Source organism: Drosophila rhopaloa, unplaced genomic scaffold (genome assembly GCF_018152115.1).
Source record: "Drosophila rhopaloa isolate 14029-0021.01 unplaced genomic scaffold, ASM1815211v1 contig_115, whole genome shotgun sequence".
NCBI classification, from domain to species: Eukaryota; Metazoa; Arthropoda; class Insecta; order Diptera; family Drosophilidae; genus Drosophila; species Drosophila rhopaloa.
In genome coordinates, this window is record NW_025334990.1 from 11594040 (window position 1) to 11618972 (window position 24933).

General features: G+C 44.6%; 8 protein-coding genes across 8 annotated transcripts; 6 read left to right on the plus strand and 2 right to left on the minus strand.

The window, feature by feature from the left end:
- The first annotated feature begins 9 nt into the window (after positions 1-9).
- Positions 10-1907, plus strand: LOC108041622 (U3 small nucleolar RNA-interacting protein 2). The gene is made up of 5 exons (XM_017119587.1): positions 10-184; positions 235-1061; positions 1122-1319; positions 1375-1511; positions 1571-1907. Exons 1-5 carry the CDS (start codon positions 131-133, stop codon positions 1807-1809), a joined length of 1455 nt encoding a protein of 484 aa, XP_016975076.1. The 5' UTR covers positions 10-130; the 3' UTR covers positions 1810-1907.
- Positions 1908-2424: 517 nt separating this feature from the next.
- LOC108041617 (transmembrane protein 177) lies at positions 2425-3601 on the plus strand. The gene is made up of 3 exons (XM_017119583.1): positions 2425-2628; positions 2685-3141; positions 3204-3601. Exons 1-3 carry the CDS (start codon positions 2456-2458, stop codon positions 3534-3536), a joined length of 963 nt encoding a protein of 320 aa, XP_016975072.1. The 5' UTR covers positions 2425-2455; the 3' UTR covers positions 3537-3601.
- On the minus strand, positions 3542-5608 carry LOC108041616 (Hermansky-Pudlak syndrome 1 protein homolog). Its single transcript, XM_017119582.1, has one exon. It carries the CDS (start codon positions 5546-5548, stop codon positions 3758-3760), a length of 1791 nt encoding a protein of 596 aa, XP_016975071.1. The 5' UTR covers positions 5549-5608; the 3' UTR covers positions 3542-3757.
- A 320-nt stretch (positions 5609-5928) lies between these two features.
- LOC108041618 (probable cytosolic iron-sulfur protein assembly protein Ciao1) lies at positions 5929-7150 on the plus strand. Its single transcript, XM_017119584.2, has one exon. The coding sequence runs from the start codon at positions 6030-6032 to the stop codon at positions 7035-7037; it is 1008 nt and encodes a 335-aa protein (XP_016975073.1). The 5' UTR covers positions 5929-6029; the 3' UTR covers positions 7038-7150.
- On the minus strand, positions 7018-8434 carry LOC108041619 (DNA excision repair protein ERCC-1). Its single transcript, XM_017119585.1, has 2 exons — positions 7441-8434; positions 7018-7381 (listed from the first exon to the last, which is right to left on the minus strand). Exons 1-2 carry the CDS (start codon positions 8020-8022, stop codon positions 7193-7195), a joined length of 771 nt encoding a protein of 256 aa, XP_016975074.1. The 5' UTR covers positions 8023-8434; the 3' UTR covers positions 7018-7192.
- A 74-nt stretch (positions 8435-8508) lies between these two features.
- Positions 8509-12720, plus strand: LOC108041615 (structural maintenance of chromosomes protein 2). Its single transcript, XM_017119581.1, has 7 exons — positions 8509-8755; positions 8813-9124; positions 9184-9913; positions 9987-10414; positions 10470-10739; positions 10797-10990; positions 11044-12720. The coding sequence occupies exons 1-7, from the start codon at positions 8588-8590 to the stop codon at positions 12479-12481; spliced, it is 3540 nt and encodes a 1179-aa protein (XP_016975070.1). The 5' UTR covers positions 8509-8587; the 3' UTR covers positions 12482-12720.
- A 373-nt stretch (positions 12721-13093) lies between these two features.
- On the plus strand, positions 13094-15433 carry LOC108041614 (putative uncharacterized protein DDB_G0288537). Its single transcript, XM_017119580.1, has 3 exons — positions 13094-13246; positions 13488-13643; positions 13695-15433. The coding sequence occupies exons 1-3, from the start codon at positions 13244-13246 to the stop codon at positions 15027-15029; spliced, it is 1494 nt and encodes a 497-aa protein (XP_016975069.1). The 5' UTR covers positions 13094-13243; the 3' UTR covers positions 15030-15433.
- Positions 15434-15930: 497 nt separating this feature from the next.
- On the plus strand, positions 15931-18462 carry LOC108041613 (sialin). Its single transcript, XM_017119578.1, has 7 exons — positions 15931-16074; positions 16202-16410; positions 16520-16765; positions 16823-17275; positions 17337-17469; positions 17623-17864; positions 17925-18462. The coding sequence occupies exons 1-7, from the start codon at positions 16065-16067 to the stop codon at positions 18198-18200; spliced, it is 1569 nt and encodes a 522-aa protein (XP_016975067.1). The 5' UTR covers positions 15931-16064; the 3' UTR covers positions 18201-18462.
- The last annotated feature ends 6471 nt before the right edge of the window (positions 18463-24933 follow it).

Genomic DNA, 24933 nt, shown 5'->3' on the forward strand with positions numbered 1-24933 from the left:
GCTGACTGCATAAAATGCACTAAAATTGGCCTCACGCTTTATTATATGCACGTGGGCCCGTTCCAGCATTTAAATTAAGTTTTTTATTATAAATATTGAATTAAAGCCGCAGGACTAGCTATTTTCAGAGATGTCGTCTTCCTTTTTCCTCAAGCCAGGTGCCAAGGGCACGAAAAAGCGAAAGGTAAGTGATAAACACGGCGTAGAGAGAAGCACCTGTAACGCTTTCCAAAGAACCCCGCAGTAACGACAACAAAAGGAAAACCTCTCAAAAAAGGAGGAAAAGCAGGAAAATCAGCGCCCGCAGGAGCAGGACCAGTGCCAAAGAAGCAGCGTCGTCCCAAGGAGGAGGACGAGGAGATAGCCAGCGACGATGAGGAGTACAACAGCGATCTTGGCGAAGGCATTACCCTGGCCTTCTCCTCCGACGAGGGCGAAGGGGAGACTCCGCAGGATAAGCGCCTGCGCTTGGCCAAGCAGTACCTATCGGAGATCGAGAGGCAGGAGGCGGATCGGGCCGAGGATCGGGAGCTGGCACAAAGCGTAGAGCAGCGCCTGCAAACGGAGTATTTGGACAGCGTTGGCAAATTGCGCCGGAATATCGCCGGCAGTCTGAAAACCTGCGAATCGAACCGCGTCCTCAAACACAAGCTGCACCATACGCCCATCTGTGCCCTGGCACTCAGTCCAGATGGGAAATTCCTCTTTGCGGGAGCGAAATCACAGTTCCTACTCAAATGGTGCACGGAAACGGGGAAAGTGCTAGATAAATTCGATGTTTTGTCGCATCGCGAGGAGCCCGAGACGGGTAAAAAGAGACGCTCCCATATCATCGCCATCTGCCTGTCCTCGGATATGAAGTACCTGGCTTTGGCCGAAGGTGGACCCCATATCCAAATCTGGTGTCCGCAGACGATGAAGCATGTCAAGACTTTAAAAGGCCATCGGGATACTGTGACAGGTCTGGTTTTTCGCAAGGGAACACATGATTTGTACTCGGCAGCCAAAGATCGATCGGTGAAAATTTGGTCGCTGGATGAGATGGCCTATGTGGAGAGTTTGTAAGTAATAAAGTAAACAAACCTCTTAAGTATACTCCTTAAAAATGCATTTCTCGCTAGATTCGGTCACCAAACAGGAGTTACCAGCATAGATGCCCTCAGTCGAGAGCGGGCCATCACTGCAGGCGGTTCGGATTGTTCCTTGCGCATCTGGAAGATAACAGAAGAGTCGCAGCTTATCTACAACGGGCACAAAGACAGCATTGAGTGCGTAAAGTACATTAACGATGAGCACTTTGTGTCTGGTGGAATGGATGGGTAAATGGGAGAACATTGAAAGAATTAAGCAAATGGTAACAATCGTATTTTACAGGGCCATCAGTTTGTGGAGCGCCCTAAAGAAGAAACCCATATGCACGACCCAATTGGCGCATGGATTGGGTGATAATGGCGTGGCCAACTGGATTACAGCTATTGCTGTGGTGGTCAACACGGATTTAGTGGCAACAGGTGGGGATTAATCTTAGCTTTGTTCTCCGAATCGTAGTTAATTTGCCCTGTGTTTATAGGCTCTTGTGATGGCTGCGTCCGGCTCTGGCAAACGAATCCCAACGCGCGCAAAATGCAACTCATCCAGAGCATACCCATCGCTGGATTCATTAACGGACTGACATTCAATGCCGATGGCAGCCAGCTGTTTGTGGCCGCCGGTCAGGAGCACCGCCTGGGTCGCTGGTGGCGACTCAAGGAGGCCAAGAACCACGTAGTTGTGGTCGACGTTAAGTTACAGAGCGCGGCCAGCAATTAGGTTTTAACTTTTAGGCTTAAGTAAAGTTGTATAGTTCTTTTAACAAGATACGGCGTGAAAAAATATAATTAAAAGAGATATTTGGATCTTTTCCTCAAGGTTTAAATTTGTTTTATTTTGACTATCTAAAAATTTGAATGTACGTTTATGGAATTGTCCTTTAATTATTTTAAAATAATTTATGTTGCTATTTAACCAGGGCTTTTCCTGTTTTAAATGTTTTATTCAAGTAAGATTTGAATAAATTGTATTTAAAGTTTTTACAAATGTTTTATTCAAATAAGATTTGCATAAATTTTATTTAAAGTTGTTACAAATATCCTTTTCTTAGTTAAAAATAATTAACACGTATTAATGACCTTGCTGATATTGTCCAAAATCTAATTATTTACATCAAAATCGTTTCCATCTCAACATTTTTTCGAAAATATCTCAAAAATTTCCGAATTGGTTCTTGAATAATTCATTGTTTAACTTAATAACTTATATTTGTAATCTTAACTCGCTTTTATTTATATATTCCTAATTTAAATGTAATTCAAAACACGTCTGCATTAGTTTATGGAATACCCCTATTGATGAAGGGAATATTTATATGGCGCAGTGATGGTCACCCTGGCACTATTACAAAACGACAAGTGCTGAAATGCAGCCGAAATTAAAAGCCGGTGGGGGATTACTGTCTTTTTTTAAGACTGAAAGAGGCCGGAAGCTGGTCTTCTATGGAGCGGGAGCAACCACGGTGGGACTATTTGTGGGAAACTTCCTGCCACACACGTTTGGCCTGAAGTATTACCGGGATTTCGTGCAATGCTACCAGTGGGTGAGCAAATGATCGTGGTTGAAAGGTATCCTAACATCTTCTCCTTTTGCAGACATGGCGTGGAGCGTCCTGTGCCGGAGGTAGTGCAGCAACGCCTGGAGAAGGCACTGGACCAGTTGGGCTTGTCGCCATTTGAGCGAAAGTTCGTCAAGCCCTTCACCGTCTTTGGATTCGATCTGTTCCAGGCGGGCACCACTAAGATGCGATTCGGAGGCGCCCTGGGCATTCCCGTGAACTATGGCTACGGCAGTCCCGAGGAGATCAAGCGGGCGGACATTCGCTTCAGGGACCAACAGATCGATTGGAGTTCACCAAGCGGAAAGCTGTTGGAGCAGGCGATCGTATTGAATGAGGATGAACAAGTTTTCGGTCTAAGCAAGGCTGTGCTGCAGCTGCAAACTCATCGCGTGCTTCTCAACTCGATCTTTCCTAGCGTCAGCTTCCTCATGGTCTACACCATTGGTCACTACTTAAACCTGCGCCTTGATCTTTTTGCCCGTCATGGGAGCGTAAGTTTGAAAATAACTATAATCACCGACCAGTTTTTAACAGAAGTTTATACAATCTCTAGGTGCGGTTCGTCCTTTACAGCATTCTGGCACTCTTTGGCATGGGCATCTGGTCATTTATGAAAGACTTCAATCAGGTATCCACGGATGCTTCAATTGACAAGCAGCTGGCCAGCATGGGTCAACAGTTTTTGGCTGCTGGAGCCAGCTACTACGATAAGCATTTAAAGAAAAACATTGCTCTGAGGGATCTGATTGGAGACGATACCTATACCGCTCTGGGCAACGAGAACTACATGCTTCGCCAAAAATCCATGCCGCTTACAGCCCGCAAATCCTTCTTCCTGGAAAAGCTAGAGGAGCTGAAGAAGGCTCAAGAACCCGAGACACAATAAACAAATTCATTGTTACGTTTTTATTACCGATTGAAGAAAAAATGTTTCCATATATTTTACAAATATTTTTATGGTGTACCCTATAATAGTGGATAGTTGTCCTTAATCTAACAAATTTCGATTGGAATATCTCCTCTAGGAGTCTCGTAAATTGACTAGAATCATGTGCTAACTCAGGAAATGTTGCATGGAATGCTATATTTTTAGGGGTTTAAGCTGCATTAAAATGTCTCCTCGCCCACAACATCGCTTATGGTGGCCACCAATCGTCGGGCATGCTCCACGGCACAAGTGGCGGTGACCAGTCCCAAATGGATGCAGTACAACTCGTAGACGCGCACTTTTGCCGGAGACAGCTTGGGAAAGCACAAGTCAGCCAGATCGTGGTAATAGTCCATGGTGAGTGCGCCCGGTTCTGTTGGGGATTTGGATCCATTGCCACTAGCTGCTCCTGTGGCCAAAAAGTGTTGCTGTAAGTCCATAACGGTGTTAAGAATCCCTCCTGACTGATCCTCGAACCAAAGGAAGTACGAGTAGTGGAACGCCTTGTCCTTCCAAATCACCGTGGTCTGGCCCTTCTTTAAATAGTTCCTCGCAATTTCCACCATGCTCCAAAGCTTCGTCTTGGGCACCAGCTGGTTAGGTCGCAGATCAGGGGCAAGCATTTGTCCACTGCTGCGGTTGACATACATAAAGTGCACCAGACCGGGAAAATCCTCCAAGTATGCATCGATGGAAATGTTGCGAGTGGCCTTGACGGCCAGGAATTCAGCGAACTCAAGCAGTTTTGCCTCCACATTGGCCGCCGTATCGGACAGCTGGTCCAGTTCATGGACACTAGAACTGTCACAGCAGGCCAGTGTAAATATCTGCTTCAGTTCCTCTCCAAACGAGGGCAGATTGGACTCTATCCTCACCAGCAGCTCTCGCTCATAGTTTTTGAAGTACTCCGTGTACATCTTGCGAAGGTTTTCCCACTTGGCGGCAAACTTCTTAGTGCAGTTTTCCAGGTCTTCTGTTTCCGGTCGCTGCTTCAGGTATCGCTTTAAAGCGTTTATAGCTTGGACAATAAAGGATTCAAGATTCTCGTAAGCGGGCTTGAGCGCATCCGAATCGCCCTGATGCTGCACGGACACGATCTTTTGGAGCACAAAGAAGGAGTCGTAAATGCAGCTGGTTAGTGGCATGTGGGCGTATTCGATGACCTGCAGGAGAACCTGGTCGCCGTGCAATCGAGAGATGTGAACAATGCTGGGAACGCAGCCGGAGTTGTCGTCGTGAGAGACCCCTTGCAGGAATACGGCTACTGCCCGCTGTGACGGGGACTTTGGTGCCTGAAGGGACCGGGACATGAGGCTGAGGAAGAGGAGGTCGGCGGCGGAGAGCGGTAGGGCTTGCCGGGTGCTGTTGACGGCCACCAGTTTGTGGGAAACGAGTAAAAGGGCGTGAGCTCTAGGCAATCCCAACTGCCTCAGGTGCTCCAGCGTGGCGTCAAGGGTGAGATGCACGGTCCTCTTCAGCTCGGCGTTAATCAGGAGCTTGGGCATGGCCTCCAGTAGGTACGTCTGGTCCTCCTGCCACAACAGAGTCTCATAGCAATCGAGACACTGCGTCAGCAGCTCCTGTTGCATGGCTCCCGCCTGAGTGGCAAACAAGTTGGCACCATAACAATAGCGGGTAAGAGTTATGGCCACACCCATCTGGCGTCCCAATAGCTCGACAGGAATTTGTCCGATCTTCAAGAAGGTGAATCCCAGCAGATCCCCAAACACCAAATTAAAGCCCTGCTCACACTGCAAACTGGAGTAGGCATTGTCGAACTGGCACTGCATTATCCGCTGCGATCCAACGATGGGGCTGAAAATCTGCAGCAGGACATTGCTGTCCAAGACGCCGCCGGGACGCAGCAGACCCTGGGTGGTGGCTACATTCCTGATCTTCTGCGACAGCGGCTCGTTCAGTTTCTGGTACACAACGTCGTTGGCGCTGTTAAACACAATTAATCCGTTCATTTCCTTATCAGCATCAGCAAAACACAAAAACACAATACACAACTTTCACCACAGGTGCTGGGTAACGGAATTCGGTTCGTTTTGATAAGGAAAGGGGGCGACTAGAGTTCCACAACACTAACGCCACTTTTGTGCTGAACTTACTTCAAGCTAGATCTAGCTCTTTTAGTATATTTAAGTTAAGCAATGCTCCTTAACATCACATCTTTAAAAACTATTTTATTTGCAAATACAATTAAAACAGATTTAATTGATCAAAGAGTAATTTTCCTAACAAATTATTTAGATATATATTTTTCTTTCATTAAAAAAGCTAGATTTATGGAAGGAAAAAAACCAAGCACAGCAACCTCCATAGCGGCAGTGTGCAACACTGGCAACAGCTGACGCTGCGCCACGCTCTTCTTCTTGTTACATGCGCCTTTGTTATCAAAATCCGGACAGACAGTGATTTATCCACTCACATAGCACTTGGACAGCAATGGGACGTTTAATACTTGAGCACACACTGCAGGGCCACAAGGGCCGCATCTGGGGGGTGGCCTGGCATCCCAAGGGCAACGTGTTCGCCTCCTGCGGCGAGGACAAGGCCATCCGCATTTGGTCGCTGTCCGGGAACACTTGGAGCACCAAGACGATTCTATCCGACGGCCACAAACGCACTATCCGCGAGATCCGGTGGTCTCCATGTGGCCAGTACTTGGCCTCGGCCAGCTTCGATGCCACCACAGCGATCTGGTCGAAATCCTCGGGGGAATTCGAATGCAACGCTACCTTGGAGGGTCACGAAAACGAGGTGAAGAGCGTTAGCTGGTCTCGATCCGGTGGATTGCTAGCCACCTGTTCGCGAGACAAGTCCGTGTGGATCTGGGAGGTGGCCGGCGACGATGAGTTTGAGTGCGCCGCCGTTCTGAATCCACACACACAGGACGTGAAGCGAGTGGTGTGGCATCCGACAAAGGAGGTCCTGGCCTCTGCCTCCTACGACAACACCATCAAAATGTTTGCCGAGAGCTCCCTGGATAATGACTGGGACTGCACGGCTACTTTATCTTCGCACACAAGCACAGTTTGGAGCATCGACTTTGATGCGGATGGAGAGCGCCTGGTTTCCTGCAGCGATGACACCACGATAAAGATCTGGCGGGCATATCATCCGGGCAATTCAGCCGGAGTAGCCACGCCCGACAAGCAAACCGTGTGGAAGTGTGTGTGCACTCTGTCTGGCCAGCATTCGCGGGCTGTCTACGACGTGTCCTGGTGCAAACTGACGGGTCTGATAGCCAGCGCCTGTGGTGACGATGGAATCCGCATCTTCAAGGAGACCAGCGACTCCAAGACAGACGAACCCACTTTCGAGCAGCTCACTGCGGAGGAGGGTGCCCACGATCAGGACGTAAACTCGGTGCAATGGAATCCTGTCGTGGCCGGGCAACTTATTTCCTGCAGCGATGATGGCACCATCAAGATTTGGAAAGTGACCGAGTAACAGGCCGAACAATGTGTAGTATATTTAAGTGGTTAAACAATAATTATACTTTGTTTGTTTTACAGTTTCTGTCTAATAAGAAATTAAAGTATTCAAATGATGGATGAAATGAATTACACAAAGTAATGAAAGTACCCTGTACCTAATAATAAGTTCTACTTGCTAAGAAAAGGCTCCTGGAGTGTTTTGTACAGCTTCTTGGCCTTACGGGGACCGAGTCCCATCACCTGAGAGAGTCGCTCCTCGCTGGCAGTGATTATGTTGCCTAGATTGCCAAAAGTTTGCAGCAGGGTGACTGCATCCGTTTTGTTCACCGGTTTGATGTTGGTAAGAGCAGCGACCAGCTTAAAACATATGAGTATTTCATCAGTATGGTTAATGGTGGATATTTAATCATAACTACCTTTTGATGCGGGTTCGACTCCACTCGCTCCATTATCAAATCTGGAGGCCTTTTCTCAAACTGTTTGTAGGTCTCAATGATTTTTCCCGCTTCCTCGGCGTTCCACGCTAGCATCATGGTCAAATCGGCCAGCAGTGAGATCCTGGTCAAGCTCTTGAGGGCATTGTGTGGCTCTGGTGTGTCTACTTGGACGAGGAGCACCCTCAGCTCGTACATCTTGCCCAGAACCTTCAGCCGCTGGCAGATGTAGTCCGGATTGAGATTGTGGTACTTGAGGGACAAGTACAGGACGCACGATGTTCGACCAACAACATAATCCGGCACGATATCGTCTCGAAACTCCAAGGGAACATTAAGAATAGATTTAAGAATGGGATTGCCGCGCTGTTTGCTGTGAACGAGAACGCTATGCGGATTGGAAGCTGGCTTAGCTGGTGCGGAACTGGCGGTGCTGCTGCTGGCAGCCGGAGCTGGAGCCACTGCTGTTGCCGGTGGCGCAACTACTTTCGGTTGCTTCGCCGCCGAGGGCATCTCCATGGAGCCCAGGACATCATTAAAAGAGTCGTCGTCAAAATCATCCATTCTTGTTGTTCGCAAGCATTAATATCAAACAATAAAGCTTATAGCGAGGTGACGATCGTTTATCAAATCCGATTTTATAATGGTATTTACTGTTATAAACTATGCAGTTAAGTTTTAATCAGCAGGCTGATTATAAAGTTTTTAGAAATTTGTACAGCTTTTATTGCTTAATATAAAAACTGTATTTTAATAATGTTAAAAATTAAATTTTTTTTGTTTTTATAACTTCCATAAAAAAATTTAAGTGGTTGAGATATTTTAAAAAATGACCTTAGACTTTTTATAAGACCTTGTTGAAGACTTTATTCAAACACTTTTTTTAAAATTTATAATGCTGGCTAAATAATTTCTTTTCACCGGTAGATAGATTTTAGGATTCGTTTGGGACTATCAGCAGATTCGCACTTCTGTGTGTATGTAATTCCTATGCAATTGTTTCAATGTGTGTTTTGGTTTTTTTGGGATATTTTAGCGCCTTAGCCACGGTCACACTTATCGCGGTAAAATTTTGACGCGGAATTAAAAGCAGAGGACGCCAGGAATCGGTTAACCGCATTGCATTAAAATGTACGTGAAGAAGCTTGTCCTCGATGGCTTCAAATCTTACGGCCGGCGTACAGAAATTGAGGGATTCGATCCGGAGTTTACGGCCATCACGGGGTTGAACGGCTCCGGCAAATCGAACATCTTGGACAGCATCTGTTTTGTGCTGGGAATCAGTAATCTGCAGAATGTGAGTACCTATTGGACAGAGCCAGGGCTATATCTAAACTTTTTTTCTGCATACCAGGTGCGCGCTTCGGCTCTTCAAGATTTGGTCTACAAAAACGGACAGGCGGGCATCACCAAGGCCACTGTAACCATTGTCTTCGACAACACAAATGCCGCACAGTGCCCGCAGGGCTACGAGAAGTGCCGGGAGATCTCTGTGGCCCGCCAGGTGGTCGTCGGGGGCAAGAACAAGTTCCTCATCAATGGCAAATTGGTGCAGAACAAAAAAGTGCAGGACTTTTTCTGTTCGATTCAGTTGAACGTCAACAATCCAAACTTCTTAATCATGCAGGGCAAAATCCAGCAAGTTCTGAACATGAAGCCCAAAGAGGTTGGTTGGCCTCTATATCCCCTTACGAAATCCATTAAATAACTTACAAATTTCTTCAGGTTCTTTCCATGGTGGAGGAGGCAGCTGGAACCAGTCAGTACAAAACAAAGCGAGATGCCACCAAAACCCTTATTGAAAAAAAGGAGACTAGAGTGCGGGAGACCAAGGTCTTGCTCGACGAGGAGGTGCTGCCCAAGCTGGTAAAACTTCGCCAAGAGCGATCTGCCTATCAGGAATATCAGAAGATCTGCCGCGACATCGACTTCCTGATCAGAATCCACATTTCCGCAAAGTATCTCAAGCAATGCGAAACCCTGAAAACGGTGGAGGCCAATGAGCAGAAAATTGAGGATCGTATAGCCAATTGTAAGGCCACACATACAAAGAATCTTGAAGATGTCGAGAACATCGATAGCTCCGTAAAGGAGATGCAGCAGCAGATCGATGCAGAGATGGGTGGCTCCATTAAGGATCTGGAAACACAGCTAAACGCGAAGCGGGCACTGGAGGCCACTGCCTCGGGTAGCTTAAAGGCCGCCCAGGGAACGATTCAGCAGGACGAGAAGAAGATTCGCATGGCCTCCAAAAATATTGATGATGATGTACGTGCCCTGACCAAAAAACAGGAGGACATGGCCAAGGTTCAAGACGAGTTCGAAAGCCTAAAAGAAGCAGACGCCACGGACTCCAAGGCGTACGAGGATGCTCAAAAAAAACTGGAGGCTGTCTCCCAGGGATTGTCCACTAACGAGGACGGTCAGGCCTCTACACTACAAGAACAGTTGATGGGTAAGTATCAGGGAATAACACAAACCATAAGAACAACAATAACCATTAGTAATATAATAATTTATCGTTTCAGTGGCAAAGGAACAGTTCAGTGAGGCACAGACCACTATTAAGACCTCAGATATGGAGCTGCGTCATACGCGCGGTGTCTTAAATCAGAGGGAAGGAGAGACGCAGAACAACGATGCCGCCTACATCAAAGATAAGAATCTACATGACCAGTTGGTGGTGGAGATCAAGAATCTGGAACGGCAACTGCAAGGGCTAAATTATGAGGGCGGCCAGTTCGAGCAGCTGAAACAGCATCGAAACGATCTACACATGCGCAAACGCGACCTTAAACGAGAACTAGACCGATGCAATGCTTCCCGGTATGATCTGCAGTACCAGGACCCAGAGCCCAACTTTGAGCGGCGCAAGGTGCGCGGCATGGTGGGCAAGTTGTTCCAGGTGAACGACATGCAAAACTCCATGGCCCTTGTTACAACGGCCGGAGGAAATGTAGGTGACCGATTTACCTTAAAACAAACACCTCTGATCTGACTTTCTCTTTCAGTTATACAGTTATGTGACGGATGACGATGTGACCAGCAAAAAAATCCTGCAGAGAGGCAACCTCCAGCGCCGTGTTACATTTATTCCCATCAACAAGATTCAGTCCGGCTCGCTAAGTAGAAATGTCGTGGAATACGCTCAGAACAAAGTTGGTGCCGAAAACGTACAGTGGGCCATGTCGCTGATTAACTACGATCGCTATTATGAGCCAGTGATGAAGTATTGTTTTGGTGGAACTCTTATCTGTAGGGATCTTGATATAGCAAAACAAGTGGGTATATTATTTGTTGTTTCAAGGATATATTTTTATCTATTCCTTTACCCGTAGATTAGCTACGATCCGCGTATTAATTGTCGTTCTGTGACTTTGGAAGGAGATGTTGTTGATCCCCATGGCACTGTATCTGGAGGTGCCGCTCCCAAGGGTGCTAATGTCCTGGAGGAATTGTATTCCATCAAGAAAATAGAAAGGGAGTACAGGGAGATTGACTCCAAGATCTCGCAAGTTGAACAGGAAATGGCGTAGGTACATAAGTTAATAACTAAAACCAAAGCTCACCCCATTATCTTCACAGATCTATTGAAAACCTGGCTCACTCGTTCAACAAGATGAAAGAGAACCTAGAACTACGCCAGCACGAGCTTACCATGTGCCAGAGCAGGTTGGCACAAACGACCTTTCAACAAAACCAGGCCGAAATAGAAGAGATGAAGGAAAGAGTCAAGACATTAGAGCAGCAAAGTATAGACGCCCGGGAGAAACAGAAGACATCGCAGGCCAAGATCAAGGATATCGAGGCCAAATTGGCTGACGCCAAGGGCTATCGCGAACGGGAGCTTAAAGCGGCCACCAGCGAAGTTAAGGCTACCAAGCAGAGAGCGGAAAAATCCCGCGCAAACTGGAAGAAGCGAGAGCAAGAGTTCGAAACTCTCCAGCTGGAGATCACTGAGCTGCAGAAAACTATTGAAACAGCAAAGCAGCAGCATCAGGATATGATTGATAACTTGGAAAAGTTCAAGGCTGAGCTGGACGCCCTAAAAGCGAACAGCTCTAGTGCTGCCTCCGAGGTAACAGAGTTGGAACAGGCCATAAAGATGCAAAAGGACAAATTAAACGCCCAGAACAAGGAGATGCGGAATATGCTGGTCAAGAAGGACAAAATGCTGAAGCAGAATCAGGAGATTGAGCTAGAAGTGAAGAAGAAAGAAAATGAGCAGAAAAAGATCAGTACGGAGGCCACGGAGGCAAAGAAACGTATGGAAGCCCTCGAGACGAAATATCCTTGGATCCCAGAAGAGAAAAATTGCTTTGGCATGAAGAACACACGGTACGATTACAGCAAGGAGGATCCCCACGAGGCAGGCAATAAGCTGGCGAAGATGCAGGAAAAGAAAGACAAAATGGAGCGCACGCTCAACATGAACGCCATCATGGTTCTTGATCGTGAGGAGGAGAACTTTAAGGAGACCGAACGCCGCCGAAACATTGTGGCGATGGACAAGGAGAAGATAAAAAAAATCATTGTGAAGATGGACGAGGAGGAGCAGGATCAGCTGAACCGAGCGGCTACTGAGGTCAACGCGAACTTCAGCGGAATTTTTAGCTCTCTTCTACCAGGAGCCGATGCCAAACTCAACCCTGTTCACACCAATGGCTGCTTGACGGGCTTGGAGATCAAGGTGGGCTTCAATGGAAAATGGAAAGAGAGTCTGGGGGAGCTTTCTGGTGGGCAAAAGTCCCTGGTGGCCTTATCTCTTGTTCTGGCCATGCTGAAGTTTTCACCAGCTCCTCTGTACATTTTGGATGAGGTGGACGCCGCACTGGATATGTCGCACACCCAGAACATTGGCAGCATGCTGAAGCAGCACTTCACCAACTCGCAGTTCTTGATAGTGTCCCTCAAGGATGGTCTTTTCAATCATGCCAACGTATTGTTCCGCACGCTCTTCGAGGAGGGTGTGTCCACCATCACCAGGCAGGTCAGCAGGCAGGCGACCACAAACAAACGCTGATTATGGATTCGCATAATTTGTTATTTATAAGAAATCTCTATTCGATACATTGTTATCCTTAAAACTTTTCGTGTAAATTTGGCGAAAGTTTGTGTGATTCGAATATTTTCTAGAGTATGTGTATTCGCTTCAAAGCATCAACGAAGCACTGATTTCATAATGAAACTTGCATCAAATTATTTTATGATTAAACTTTGAATTTTTGTATATAACGGAGTCTTTTTTGGAAAAAATATAAAGTGGACAAACATATGTTGTCAATATTAAAATAATTTTGGAATCAATGCTAGTTCGTTTAATGTTATGGTTACGAACAGAACAATAAGCACTTATAAAGTTTTTACTTTGCTATTCAAAGTAATTCTACATTAACGGAAAATCATATTTTATAGGTATGATTGCAAACTGCTCAGGTAGAATATTTTCAATTTTCGAAATTGCGATGTGAAAATCTATAAATTGCCTAAATCAATAAAATAGGTATTTTAACTGTTTTCGTAACACTTAAATTTTGTAACGGTCGTTTGCGCATCAGCTGATTTCCAACCGGGCGGGCGAAACGTCAAACTGGTGAGACCGTCAAACGCACACACACATACAGAGGTACGCAACAAGAAGAAGAAGAAAAGGCAGCAACAGCAATGATTGACGGAGTGAAAAATTAAACAAAATTCAACGAAATTGAGTAGTTAAAAATCGTCGGCGTTTAAAAAACAAATAATCAAGATTTCGAGCCAACGCAGACTGCTCCAGAAGCTCACAATGGTAATTTGCAGGGTGCAGAAATTCGAAACATTCGATTCTTTAATCACACACACATGGCCTGTGTGTATGTGTGTGTGTTTGCGGGGAGCAGCAAAAAATTGTAGACACCGCTGGCATTTGAATAAACAATAGCAACAATTGAGTGGTTTTCGAGGCGGGAGAAGAACGGACATTTATTCATTGGAATGTTGAAATGAGTGGATAAGGGATTTCCCTATTAATGAGCACTTTACCGTTACAGGACCGAGTGACCAAGCCGCAGAAGAAAATGCTCATCACATTGTTGCGGGAAACCAAGTACATGGAGGGCAAAAAGGAGAAGGAGTGGTACTGGGAGAAGATTCAAGCGGCACTAAATACCATTGGCCCCAAGAAGACCATCATCCAGTGGAAGAAGGTGAGTAAACTGGACCAAATATGTACCAACTCTACTTTTAATCCCTTGCAGTGCTGGCGGGATATGCGACTGACCACCAGAAAAAAGCTGGCCGAGCTTAAGCGCTGTCAACTCTCTGGGGGATCTCCGCCTCCTGGCATCGAACTGAACCAGGAGGACAACGACATCATCGACATTGTGGGCACCGAGTACTTCTACGAGGAGATGAATGGCGAACTCAAGGCGGAAAACTTCCTGACCGGCTTGGACTACGCCCCAGAGCACCTGTGCGATGCCATCCTTACGGCAGCAGTGGGTCATCATCAGCACAACATGCAGCACCAGAAGGATCCACAATCACATGCGGGACAACAGCCGCAGCAGGATCACCACACCAATGACGGGGAAACCAACGATGCACCCGGATCAAGCAATGGTGGCTCGTATCAGGGCCACCCTGTTCCCCAGCTGCAGGCACACAACGGCGGTGACCAGGGAGGACAGTCGCACTCCGGGATGCTTCAGCACCCAGCTTTTCATGGCGGCTTGCATCCACACCTGTTGAGGCGCCAGCATGGCGGTGGATCGCTATCGAGGGAGTCGCCCTTTGAGGAGAAGCTGCTGCAGTTTATGCAGGACGCCTTTCCCAAGAAGAGCAAGAAGCGCAAGAATCGGGATCCCGACAAGCTATTCCTCCTATCCCTGTACGAGGAGATCAAGCGGGTTCCCGAGGAAATACGCCTCGACGTAAAGTCCGAACTTATGCAGATACTGAAGAAGTACCAGAAGAAATCGCCCGTGAAGGCGGAGAAATCTACGCCATCATCCACTTCAACCTCCTCGAAACTGAGCTCAAGCAGCAGTGGTAGCAATTCAGTGACTGCCCATTTGTCCCACAGCATGTATCAGTTGCAGAAGAAGTACGAGAAGGGAGAGCGAGAACCTTCGCCTCAGTCGCAGGTGGAGCGGGTTGCAGCCACTGGGGCAGTCTCCGTGCCACTCCATGCCTCCCAACAGCTGCCCCTCTTCCAGCTGCAGAAGAAGTACGAGGAGAGCGCCGCGGAGAAGGTCCATCAGCAGCAACAGCAGCAGCAGAGCGAGCAGCGCAAGCATGTGGAGGCCGCCCAGGCGCATCATGCTGCCCACCAGCAACCGCCACCGCCACCACCCAACGAGCACCTGCACCACCCGCAGATGACCCACAACATCATGTTCCCGCTGGGCCAGCTGCGTAATGAGCAGCCACCTGCCCAGCAGCACCAGCATGCCCACAATCCCCACCAGCAACAACAGCAGCAACAGCATCCCCACCAGCAGCAACAACAGGGACAGCAGCATCATCCGCCCACGATCTTCGGCTCGACCGCCAGCGAACGCCCAGCGATGTCATACGAGAACGTCGGATGAGTGCTGAGCCGTCTGTGGGAAGCCACTTGTGGAGCACCACGCCCTGCGACGGTGTCCCCCACGACGGCAGATTCGCACCACTGCTAGCCCTCTATTTAATTAGACAGCAACTCGTAGGTCTCACCCTTATGCTAGCCTACCTAAGTACACGTTGCTCACTTACTACAAAGTTGTGCATAATTCAGGAAACCCCCTGTATGAAATGCAAAAACTCTTACAAAAGAGACAGCATGGTTTTGCAGACTTTGATCAACATTTTTTTTATTTATACCAGTTTTGTAGTAAGTGCAGGCTATGATCCTCATGTAAATCATCCCCGTGGCAATAACAACACAGCTAAACTGTGAATCAAGTTCTCAATAAAAATATATCGCTACTCGCGAGTTTATAAGTGTAAACGCAAATATTGTCATTAGTATTTCCCTTCCTAGTTATGTTTTCTTATTTTAAAATAAGATGAAACTTCTGCACATCCGTTTTTGCAAAAGAAGTTGGAAATCCAAAGGAAAGTTAGGATTGGTTTATGGTTTTTTGCCAGACAAATGAACTCTTAGGCTTGTTTCTTCACAATAATATCTTATTTGTTTGCACTTTGCTAGGCTATAAATCCAGCTAGCGGCCTGCCGTTAAACTGTCTCCTGGAATATCTAGTCTACAGAGCTCGTAATGCGATAACCAAACCCACTGGGAGCACGCCAAGTCATAAAGATAGTCCAACAGCTGATGCGAATTTTATCAGAGCGTTGCCGATCGGGGAACTCGTCGTAGTCCGTCGCATGCAGGGCAGATTCATGAGCGATCACGAGCCGAGCTGCAGCATAATCCGCCAGATCTGCGGCGCTTATCAGTAGCGTGCGGCGGGGATAAAGAGATACAGATACGGGCGGATCGGCTGGAAGCCGACGACGTCTGGCATTCTATTCCGGCAGCGGTCCGCAGCAGTTGATCGTCGGAGATCGAGACTCAGGGATTGCAATTCCTGCGAGAGCAGGGTCCAATATTTAAGGAAGACCCCCACCAGCCAACCCATTCACCATGGCCCAAGGTACGAGAATGAGCTGAAATTCGTGTCTTACCTCGAAGTTTGTCGAAGATCTGGCTCAAGACCTCCAAACTGAGCACAACCACAAGTTGGGGGTTCGCATTTCATGTACTTTGCTTTGATCTTGCAGTCGAGGCGCGTACTGTGCTGTGGTACATGACATTCATGGGCTTCATCGTCAACTACATGATCCGGATCAATCTGAACATCACCATTGTGGACATGATTGTCGGCGAGGGTGCGATTTCCTTAAATTCAACCCAAAATAGTACACTCGAAGTCTCGACGAAATTGGATGAACGATTTTCGCTGGAGCGTTGGTTTTTGGACTGGGCGAGTGTGCGTATATCTAATCGCTGAATCATTGGTTAAGTGCTTAATGAAGGCACTAAGTGATGCAGCTTGTGCAACAACGGGGCGTATGAGTAATGTGCTGTATTTTTGGCAGATTCCATACGAAAAGGAGGGATTTAAATGGGACGCTAAGCAGCAGGCCGCTCTATTGGGATCCTTTTTCTGGGCCCATTGGACACTGCAGATTCCTGGCGGCATCCTGGCGACCAAATATGGCACTAAATTGGTATTTGGCTGGTCTAATGGCATCGGTGTGTTCTGCTGTTTCCTCATACCGATCGTCTCCTATTGGAGCTACACTGGCTTGATTATACTTCGAGTGTTCCAGGGCTGGATAACTGTAAGTGATCCCCGAACGGATATTGTAAACAGGTTTTAATATGGTACTCTACACCAGGGTTTGGCTTGGCCATCGATGCACGTGCTCACCGCCAAATGGATTCCGCCCAACGAGCGCAGCAAGTTTGTCAGTGCTTATTTGGGCAGCTCCGTGGGCGTGGCCCTGTTCTATCCGATCTTCGGCTATATCATCGACTGGACCAGATGGGAGTGGGTCTACTATACCTGTGGCATCGTGGGAACCCTGTGGTTCATCGCCTGGCAGTTCCTCGTGTTCGATAGTCCCGCACAGCATCCTCGCATCTCAGATTCGGAAAGAAAGTATATCGAAAAGTCCTTGGGTGCCTCGATTCAAAGTGCCAAGGGACCCACTCCCTGGTTGGCGATAGCCACCTCCCGTCCGGTGTGGCTGAATGTGGTGGCTCAATGGGGCGGCATCTGGGGCCTGTTTACACTGATGACCCATGCACCGACCTACTTCAGCAAGATCCATCACTGGAACATCCGAGCGGTGAGTGAAGAACTCTATTCAGTGGGTTGAACAAGTTTATATTTTATATCCTATCTTTCAGACGGGCTTCTTGTCGGGATTGCCGCATCTCATGCGAATGATTTTCGCCTATGTCTTCTCCATTTTTGCCGATTATCTTCTGCGGACGGATCGCCTGAGTCGCACAAATGTACGAAAGTTGGCCACCTTTATTTGTAAGTATCACGACTAAACAAGAAAATAATTGTTTACAAAATAACTACCATATCTTCCAAAGGCCATACATCAAAAAAATCATTTACTCTTTTAAAATATCTATTACTTAAATGCATCCTTTAGCAATCAATTCTGTAATCTTTTTATTCCAGGTTGTGGTGTTAAGGGTTTCGTGGTCTTGGCTCTGGCCTACTTTGGTTACAACGCGACGGCTGCTATAATTCTAGTCGCACTGGCCACCATGTTCCATGGTGCAGTGTCCTCCGGTCCGTTGGCTTCCATGGTGGATCTGTCGCCCAACTATGCGGGCATTGTCCTGGGTGTGAGTGGAATGATTGGTGGTATGCCGGGCTTTATATCGCCCCTTATTGTGGGACAGCTTACCTACCAAAATGTAAGTTGGGATCTTCTCTTGACCAGGATATTTTCATCTTAACATACGTTTTTTTTGCAGCAAACGTTTGAGGCCTGGAAGAATGTGTTCCTGATCAGTTCGTTTATGTTGACAGGCAGCGGCATCCTGTATGTGCTTTTCTCGAATTCCACTTTGCAACCGTGGAACAGTCCGTGCCACCAATTACCTGATTTTGGGCTCAAGGAACTCCAAAACCTGGGGGTCGACAAGGAAGAGGAGGAGGAGGAAAAGAAGCCCCTGAAGGCTGACCTTGATGAATACACGGAAACCAAAAATGTGGCTGAAACGGAGACCAAATCAAAATCCGACATATGAGAAGTGACATGGGGCTGCGTCACTCCATTTTATTGGCATAATACCGTGTTGGTTATGGCACCTAGCCTAACAATGTCTGATAACGCTTATCGCCATTTTGTGTAAATACTTACTTGTGTATTCGGCGAGTTTAGCATCTCCAACCTCTAGATTTAAGCAAGTTGTTTACTATAACATACGATTAGGTCTCTTTTGTCCCCTGAGATTCTGTTTGTCCACTGTGTGCTTTTAGTCAAATACAATAACAAATGTAAATGATTTATTGACCAGTTCTTTAAATATATATAATGCTTAACACTTAAACGTAAGTTTGGGGAAATAGAACACCTGGGGTCTGCATGGCATCAGCCAGATAAAAGTTTTTATAGGATTTCAGAAGCTAGAAGAGTTTTGCTACTGTCTGGGCATTTTCATTTAAAACCAGATGATTCAACTTAACCCAATAAAAGATAATATTTCCTTAGAAGGAAAGTAAGAGTTTGTTTTCGACTAATATTATTTTGTATTCTCTATATTTTGTATCTTTTTATTACCTATACTCCTTATATCATTTATAAGCCGATGAGGTCTTTAAAACTTTACTTCATGATATGAAGTATTGCGATTACGTGACGACATTTTAATCTATCAGACAAAAGGTTTTTTGTTTACGGAAGCTAAAAGCAATCCGCTCCGGCTTAGGAAAGTTTTAATTTAAATAATAATTCTTAGCTAATCCCAATGAGAGATAAAACAACTTTAGAAGGATGAACAGAGGGCACGGTGTTGTTAGATATCTAGAAATGTTAGTTTATTTTTAGACAGAGTGTTACCTATGAATCTTTTTTGATTAGGTGGGCGAACTTGGCCTCCATCCAACTGTTATTTGTGTTTATTTCCTCATACTATCTGAAATTGCACCAGCTTCGAAAATCAAAATGTATTTTTTTTCAGCTTTTAAGCGTATAATTTGTTTTTTATCCCAATTCCTATTTCTTATTTGTAAATTTTGTATACAGTTTAACTGAAAAAAAGCAATCCTTTTGAATTTCTTAATTGATTTTGTTAACTATACAACTATAATGTATTATTCTGATTGGTTTATTGGAGCACAATTTAGAATGATCCCAAAGAAGTAAAACAATTCCGCAAAACCGGTAAACGAGCTAATGAGACCCCCATATTACCTCCAAATAAATGATTTGGCAAACTGAAGTTAATAATTGCAATTTAAATCAAAACTGATTGAACCGGAAAATCGTTTTCCCTTTTCGGCTGCCGTTTCTCTCATTACTCATACCACACGTTGCACAATCGGAAGTTCCGAAGGAGAAGGGAATTTGATTGAGAAAAGGATGGATGGCGAGGGGTCAGAGGTAGGACAACCTTTGCTGCTCCGTGGTCTTCGACTTTTTTACGTGCTTGCATTTGTTTCATTGGCGTCCATTTCCGATTGCACTCCAGGGAGTCGTAGATGTCAGTCCCCGTCTCCATCTCAGATCCTTCCACCCCCCAGATTTCCCCGCATCCTCCTGGCCACTTCACGGTCTGTCCATTTCGGTTTTCGTCTGTTAAGCCAGTCGATGTCTTGTCACTTGATCCTTGAGCTTGAGCCTGCGAAGTCCGGGCATTGATAGAGATTAATTGGTTTCCTGTTACGTTGGGCAATAGGCCGATAAACTCAAGGAGGTGATGAGGAGTTCCATAACGAGATTATATCGCTGATTTCCCATCATCAGTTGGGGTTTCAACTTCCTGAAATTGAGAACTTTAAAAGGACACGGATTAAAAAATATTTATCAAAATATAAGAAATTATTTTACAATTTTTTTTTATATACTGTAGGCCAAAGTTAAAACTCAAACTACAGGGGAGATTCGGCTTTAGCTTCGCTGAATATTATCTTAGTTACAAGTTTAGTTAATGATATAAATACTGTTAAAAGGCGGATAATCTTAAAATTACATACCTGATTATCTATAAAGTTTAAATTCCTTGAAAACGTTTTTTATGAGAACTGACATTGCAAGCCTCTGTTCGAATTTACTTTTGAAAAACACAAATACTGTGTGGAGGGAAATTTACCAGCTTATTAATAAAGTTTTGAAACGAGAATTAGTTTGATCCGAAAACATTTAAGCTTTGTGGCTTATATGTTATATGCTTTTAAGCCATTTGGATAATTTATTAATATCAGAAATTATCGTTTATTTAATCGCATTTTCCGACTTCCCCCTTAATGCTTACTGAATGTGAAAAGTGTTTAAGAAGATTTCCACACCCCACACCGACACATTCCCTCTGCCATTTCCATTATCTCCGATCTGAAAAGAAAACTCTCCTTGGAGATGTTGGTAAGCTGTAAACAACAGTTAGCTTCAGAACTCCGAAAAAAAATTCGCACGGATTTGCAAAGCTTTTTTTTTGCGAATTCCAGAGGAGTTGGAGATACGCAAATTTATGCTCACTCCCCAAATAAAATAAAAAACACAAGCAAACAAAACAAAGCGTAGGAAAAAATGTTTCCCTGGCAGGAAGTAAATTCAATCGTAAACAACGCAATCAAAAATTCATTCAAACGAAGCATTAACGCTTATTCCGTTTAGTCTGCGGTGGGTGGGGATTGGGTAGTGGGTAGTGGGCGGTTCTGGGTGGTGGGTTGTGGGTGGAGTCCTGTCTCATTGTCAGGCAAGTGCAACAAATACAATGGGGGACTCCAAAAGAGCGTGCAACTGTCTGTTGTTCCCTGCTTTTTTAATTTTCAATTTTTTCCCGCATACATTTTTTTATTTATCTCACTTAGGCAGGTACATTTATTATGTGGGCACGCGAACAGTAGGAACTTTGCAGTTCCGGGCACGTCGCTTCATAATTTTCCATTTCCATCTGTTAAATGGGAAGCGCCATGAAAAGCCGCGAATAAATTGGGTGGGTGGATATGGCACAACCACTCATCCTCCCATCCACAATCCTCCCACTCACGTGTGGATACGTGTAGCTAAAGGTACCCGGAACAATGGGCACACGGATAAGTATCCGCGGCAATAAATTTAATTTGCACAGCGAAAACATCGCAAATCCATTTTTTATACCATAAATTCCTTGGTTCCCCAGTGACTGCATTCGGGTTCAGTGCCCCACTCCTCCAGTTGTCGCTTTTCCGCTGTTGTTCGGGAACGGATTAATGGATGTGCGAACATGCATATAAAGATGAACTCGGCTCAGATACTGGCAAGGAAAACCTTAAACAGGGGAAGCTATACGCTCTTTTCAATTTGAAACTGTTACACTTTAACTGATATATTCAGCAGGGCAAAGTTATTTGACAGTTATTTTAAAAACAACAATAACATATGTACATCCAATCATTCATGATAAAAGAAGTCCTAAGAATACTTTTTTATCTGTCAAACTTCTATCTTTTTTTATCTTTATTACAACTTTGTAGTTCACAAAAATGATGTTGAATTTATATGTAAGTGTTTAATGAGTAATGTCGCACATAAAAACCTAATATTTGTCTGAACAATTCTTAGCATCACAGGCTTTTATTTTAATCTTGAAAATATATGAGATATAATTTGCATAGGTTATCTGTATAAGCCGAAAATTCTATAAAATATTTCGTCATAGATACATTTTTCTACAATATTTATACTTATTCACCGTAAAACTTTAAATCCTCCATTAGTTTTAGATCACGGGTTCCTAATTGAACCTTTTACCACTGACCACCTATTCCTAAAATGAACTTGTTCATTAGAATTAAATATTTAGACCTGGCCACTCTCTCTTCGTCATAATCTTTAATTTAGACTCGGGTCAGTCATCTGTCTTGAGTTCCCCTTCTTTTGGAAGCCACGCACAGTCACTCAATCATAAATAATATTAATAATGTGTGCGGCTTGCGGTCTGCAGGAGTTCCTTACAAAATCGGAGTGGGAAGTTCTTGTAGTCTGCCAGGGCCTTTGGCTAATTTATTTAGTTCCGAGGCCGGGACATACAAGTAGTAACTTTGCCATCCCAGAAACTTCGCTGCGCACACACACAATCCATATGGGATTACAACAAGGAGACGGGGAAACTTTCTGTTTGAATTGGCAAAACTAGAATTTGCAGCGGAGAACTTTCCTCGACTTGAAGGCGAGGTTAGCCACCCACTTCCTGGTGATCATCCCGCATCGAAATGTTAAATATGAAAGCCACTTAGCGGAATTTCTACGCTGGCTGAGGCTGAAGGCAAATTAAAGTTGTCACATTAGGTAAATGAACGAGAATTGGGGATGTCGGTGGGGCGTGTCAGTTAAAAGCCTCCCGCCTTGTTTTAATCTTGAAGATATAACTTTGGCGTCGGCGATGATAAATCATAAGCGGACCGCCCCAAAAACAAAGGAAAAAGCCAGTCGAAAAAACCACACACCCGAACCCCAAGAAGGAAAGGACCAAGGGGACACAGACAGACAGCCGGAAAAGGGAGCGGGCGGGTTTTCACAACAATATGTGAATATGTTATTTGTTCTGGGAATTGTGAAAATCTCAACAGGTCCCCGCACTTTGCATATTATTTTTAATACGCAGGACGAGGCATTCAGAGCCTGGGCTCCTTGCCAGGTCAGAGTTGGCCAATTTCCTGGCTAGCCACAAGCCACCGGCCTATTTGGTTGCGATACTTGTGTTTGCCAAGACATTAAGGACATGCCGCAGTTGACAGGACTTCCCCTCTTTGTTTCTGGAGTCATCCTGGGCAAATATTTACTTAAACTCCGGAACCTTATGGCTCCTTTGCAATTTTAGGTATCCGCTTGATTAAGTACTTTTAATTTTAAACGAGAACGGAAGCTTTAATTATGATAGGCCATTTTAAAAATTATTTTCTACAAGAAAATACTGCAGATTGGGTTGTTTTATGAAAACCCTGTGGATAAAGTGTTCAAATCATATTTCGTCGAATTCGTTAGTTTAGTCGAATGTTCGCCAAATATCATGAAAATTCGGAAAAATCAACTTTTGTTTCAGTTTTTTTGATCACAACCCTCTTAAATAATGGTCAACTTTTGGAGTGTCATCCCTCGTTAAATTCGTTATCAAATTTTCAATCGATTGGCATTTACAGCAAACATACAAACTTTTAACAAAAATTGTAACAAAATATATTTGCCTTTGATCTAAAACTATATAAAAACAATTTTTATTTGAATAGGTAGTGTTTTTTTTATAAACAAAAGAATTAGTTTGATTAAAATCAAATATAATTATTACAACAAGACAAAAAGGCATCGAAAATTGCTGTATAACTTAGGCCTGATTTTTGTGCAAGACATTCCCTTGACTTTTGAAATACACAACTATTAAGAAATGAATTACTGAGTCCAACATCTTATGTGGAATCCCCTTCCGTGAAAATGATAACCTTCACAAAATCCAGCACTTTGCATTGCATTCTTTTGGTTTCATTGATGTTGTTTTATGAATATTTCAGCCAAAGTCCATTAGAATTATTTGGCTGTTTGGCTGGCTGCATTATTCATGAGTGCATGCAAATTGAATTGTGTTGGACACAAAACAGGGGGAAACGTGAACGTGAACTAGGTGGAACAGGAGTTGTCAGAACGAATTGGTCGAGCGGCAAGGACCATGTCTACTGGTCTCTCCTTCGACTACCTCTCACAACTCGGCAATTCCCCGGGTGAACATTCATTCTGATTATGCACACACATCGATATGAATAACACATTCCAATCCATTCGACTCCGTTCTCCGCCTTCCGAAAACTTCATCTTCAAGGAGCAGTTTCGTGGCAGGAAATGGAGCAAAACGGCGAGGATTCAATTAAACGACCACAATTCAAATGTTGACGTCACAGTTTGGTCCTTATTAAATTATCATTCGATTATGCCATTATGTTTGCCGATTGCCCCTGAATCACCCCAGCTAATGGCACATCCGGCGGAAGTTTAACGATGCCAAGACCCCGGGGTTGTTGCCAACTTCTCTTGTTGCCAACTCAACGCAAGAAAACCCTTTTCCTTAAAATTTATCTCCTCCTCGTCGTCCTTCAGGCGGTGAAAATTGCTCGGTGCTGAAAGTATCTCGAATGTGAAATACATATATCTGCAGCTGCAGGAGCAGGAGTTGGCAACCCATTAAATGTAACGATTATTATCTCACGTAGCACCATTTTGGGAATTTTAAATATGAAAACTGCTCAAATTGTCCTCGAAATGGGCATCGAAGAGTGTGCAAAGGCGAGTTTGCATTTTTGAACAGGTGGATGGCACATCTTGGAGTGGGGGTTTCTAAGGACATCTCAAATGATATATGCCAATGTGCGAAAGAGGGTGTTTTATTTTGCAAGGGTAGTAGTTAAAGGGGTAATTTCTAATAAGAAGGTAACTTACTTTTTATTGTGAATATAGATTTTAATATTTTTATCATTATTTAAGACTTAACTTGCAGTTAAAAGTAAGGTCATTAATCACAGAGAATAAATACTCTAAAACACAATTTTTATTTTTACTCTCAGTCCTTAATTTGCATTTATTATCACTCATCCAAATATTTTCTACTATATTAACAAGACTAACCTACAATTTTTTTTGTAGCATACTGTTAGGCAGATATAGAGATATATCTAATCATAAATTTAAAATATATTTACCTTATTGTGTATTTAAATACTATGCAAATAGTTTGTATCTTTTTTGTTCAAACCCTTACTGAAAAACCTCAGTGTTATGTGCCTTTTTATTGATGC

Bases quoted from the DNA above. Each gene is read 5' to 3' on its own strand.
- LOC108041617 (XM_017119583.1), top strand. From the start codon at position 2,456: ATGCAGCCGAAATTAAAAGCCGGTGGGGGATTACTGTCTTTTTTTAAG. The intron at 2,629-2,684 runs GTGGGTGAGCAA...CTCCTTTTGCAG, and splicing joins GATTTCGTGCAATGCTACCA to ACATGGCGTGGAGCGTCCTG. The intron at 3,142-3,203 runs GTAAGTTTGAAA...TACAATCTCTAG, and splicing joins TTTTTGCCCGTCATGGGAGC to GTGCGGTTCGTCCTTTACAG.
- LOC108041614 (XM_017119580.1), top strand. The intron at 13,644-13,694 runs GTGAGTAAACTG...AATCCCTTGCAG, and splicing joins CCATCATCCAGTGGAAGAAG to TGCTGGCGGGATATGCGACT.
- LOC108041616 (XM_017119582.1), bottom strand. From the start codon at position 5,548: ATGAACGGATTAATTGTGTTTAACAGCGCCAACGACGTTGTGTACCAG.
- LOC108041613 (XM_017119578.1), top strand. The intron at 16,411-16,519 runs GTGCGTATATCT...TATTTTTGGCAG, and splicing joins GGTTTTTGGACTGGGCGAGT to ATTCCATACGAAAAGGAGGG. The intron at 17,276-17,336 runs GTGAGTGAAGAA...CCTATCTTTCAG, and splicing joins ATCACTGGAACATCCGAGCG to ACGGGCTTCTTGTCGGGATT.
- LOC108041615 (XM_017119581.1), top strand. From the start codon at position 8,588: ATGTACGTGAAGAAGCTTGTCCTCGATGGCTTCAAATCTTACGGCCGG. The intron at 9,125-9,183 runs GTTGGTTGGCCT...AAATTTCTTCAG, and splicing joins TGAACATGAAGCCCAAAGAG to GTTCTTTCCATGGTGGAGGA. The intron at 10,991-11,043 runs GTAGGTACATAA...TTATCTTCACAG, and splicing joins CAAGTTGAACAGGAAATGGC to ATCTATTGAAAACCTGGCTC.
- LOC108041618 (XM_017119584.2), top strand. From the start codon at position 6,030: ATGGGACGTTTAATACTTGAGCACACACTGCAGGGCCACAAGGGCCGC.
- LOC108041619 (XM_017119585.1), bottom strand. From the start codon at position 8,022: ATGGATGATTTTGACGACGACTCTTTTAATGATGTCCTGGGCTCCATG. The intron at 7,382-7,440 runs GTAGTTATGATT...ATATGTTTTAAG, and splicing joins AGTCGAACCCGCATCAAAAG to CTGGTCGCTGCTCTTACCAA.
- LOC108041622 (XM_017119587.1), top strand. From the start codon at position 131: ATGTCGTCTTCCTTTTTCCTCAAGCCAGGTGCCAAGGGCACGAAAAAG. The intron at 1,062-1,121 runs GTAAGTAATAAA...ATTTCTCGCTAG, and splicing joins ATGGCCTATGTGGAGAGTTT to ATTCGGTCACCAAACAGGAG. The intron at 1,512-1,570 runs GTGGGGATTAAT...CTGTGTTTATAG, and splicing joins CACGGATTTAGTGGCAACAG to GCTCTTGTGATGGCTGCGTC.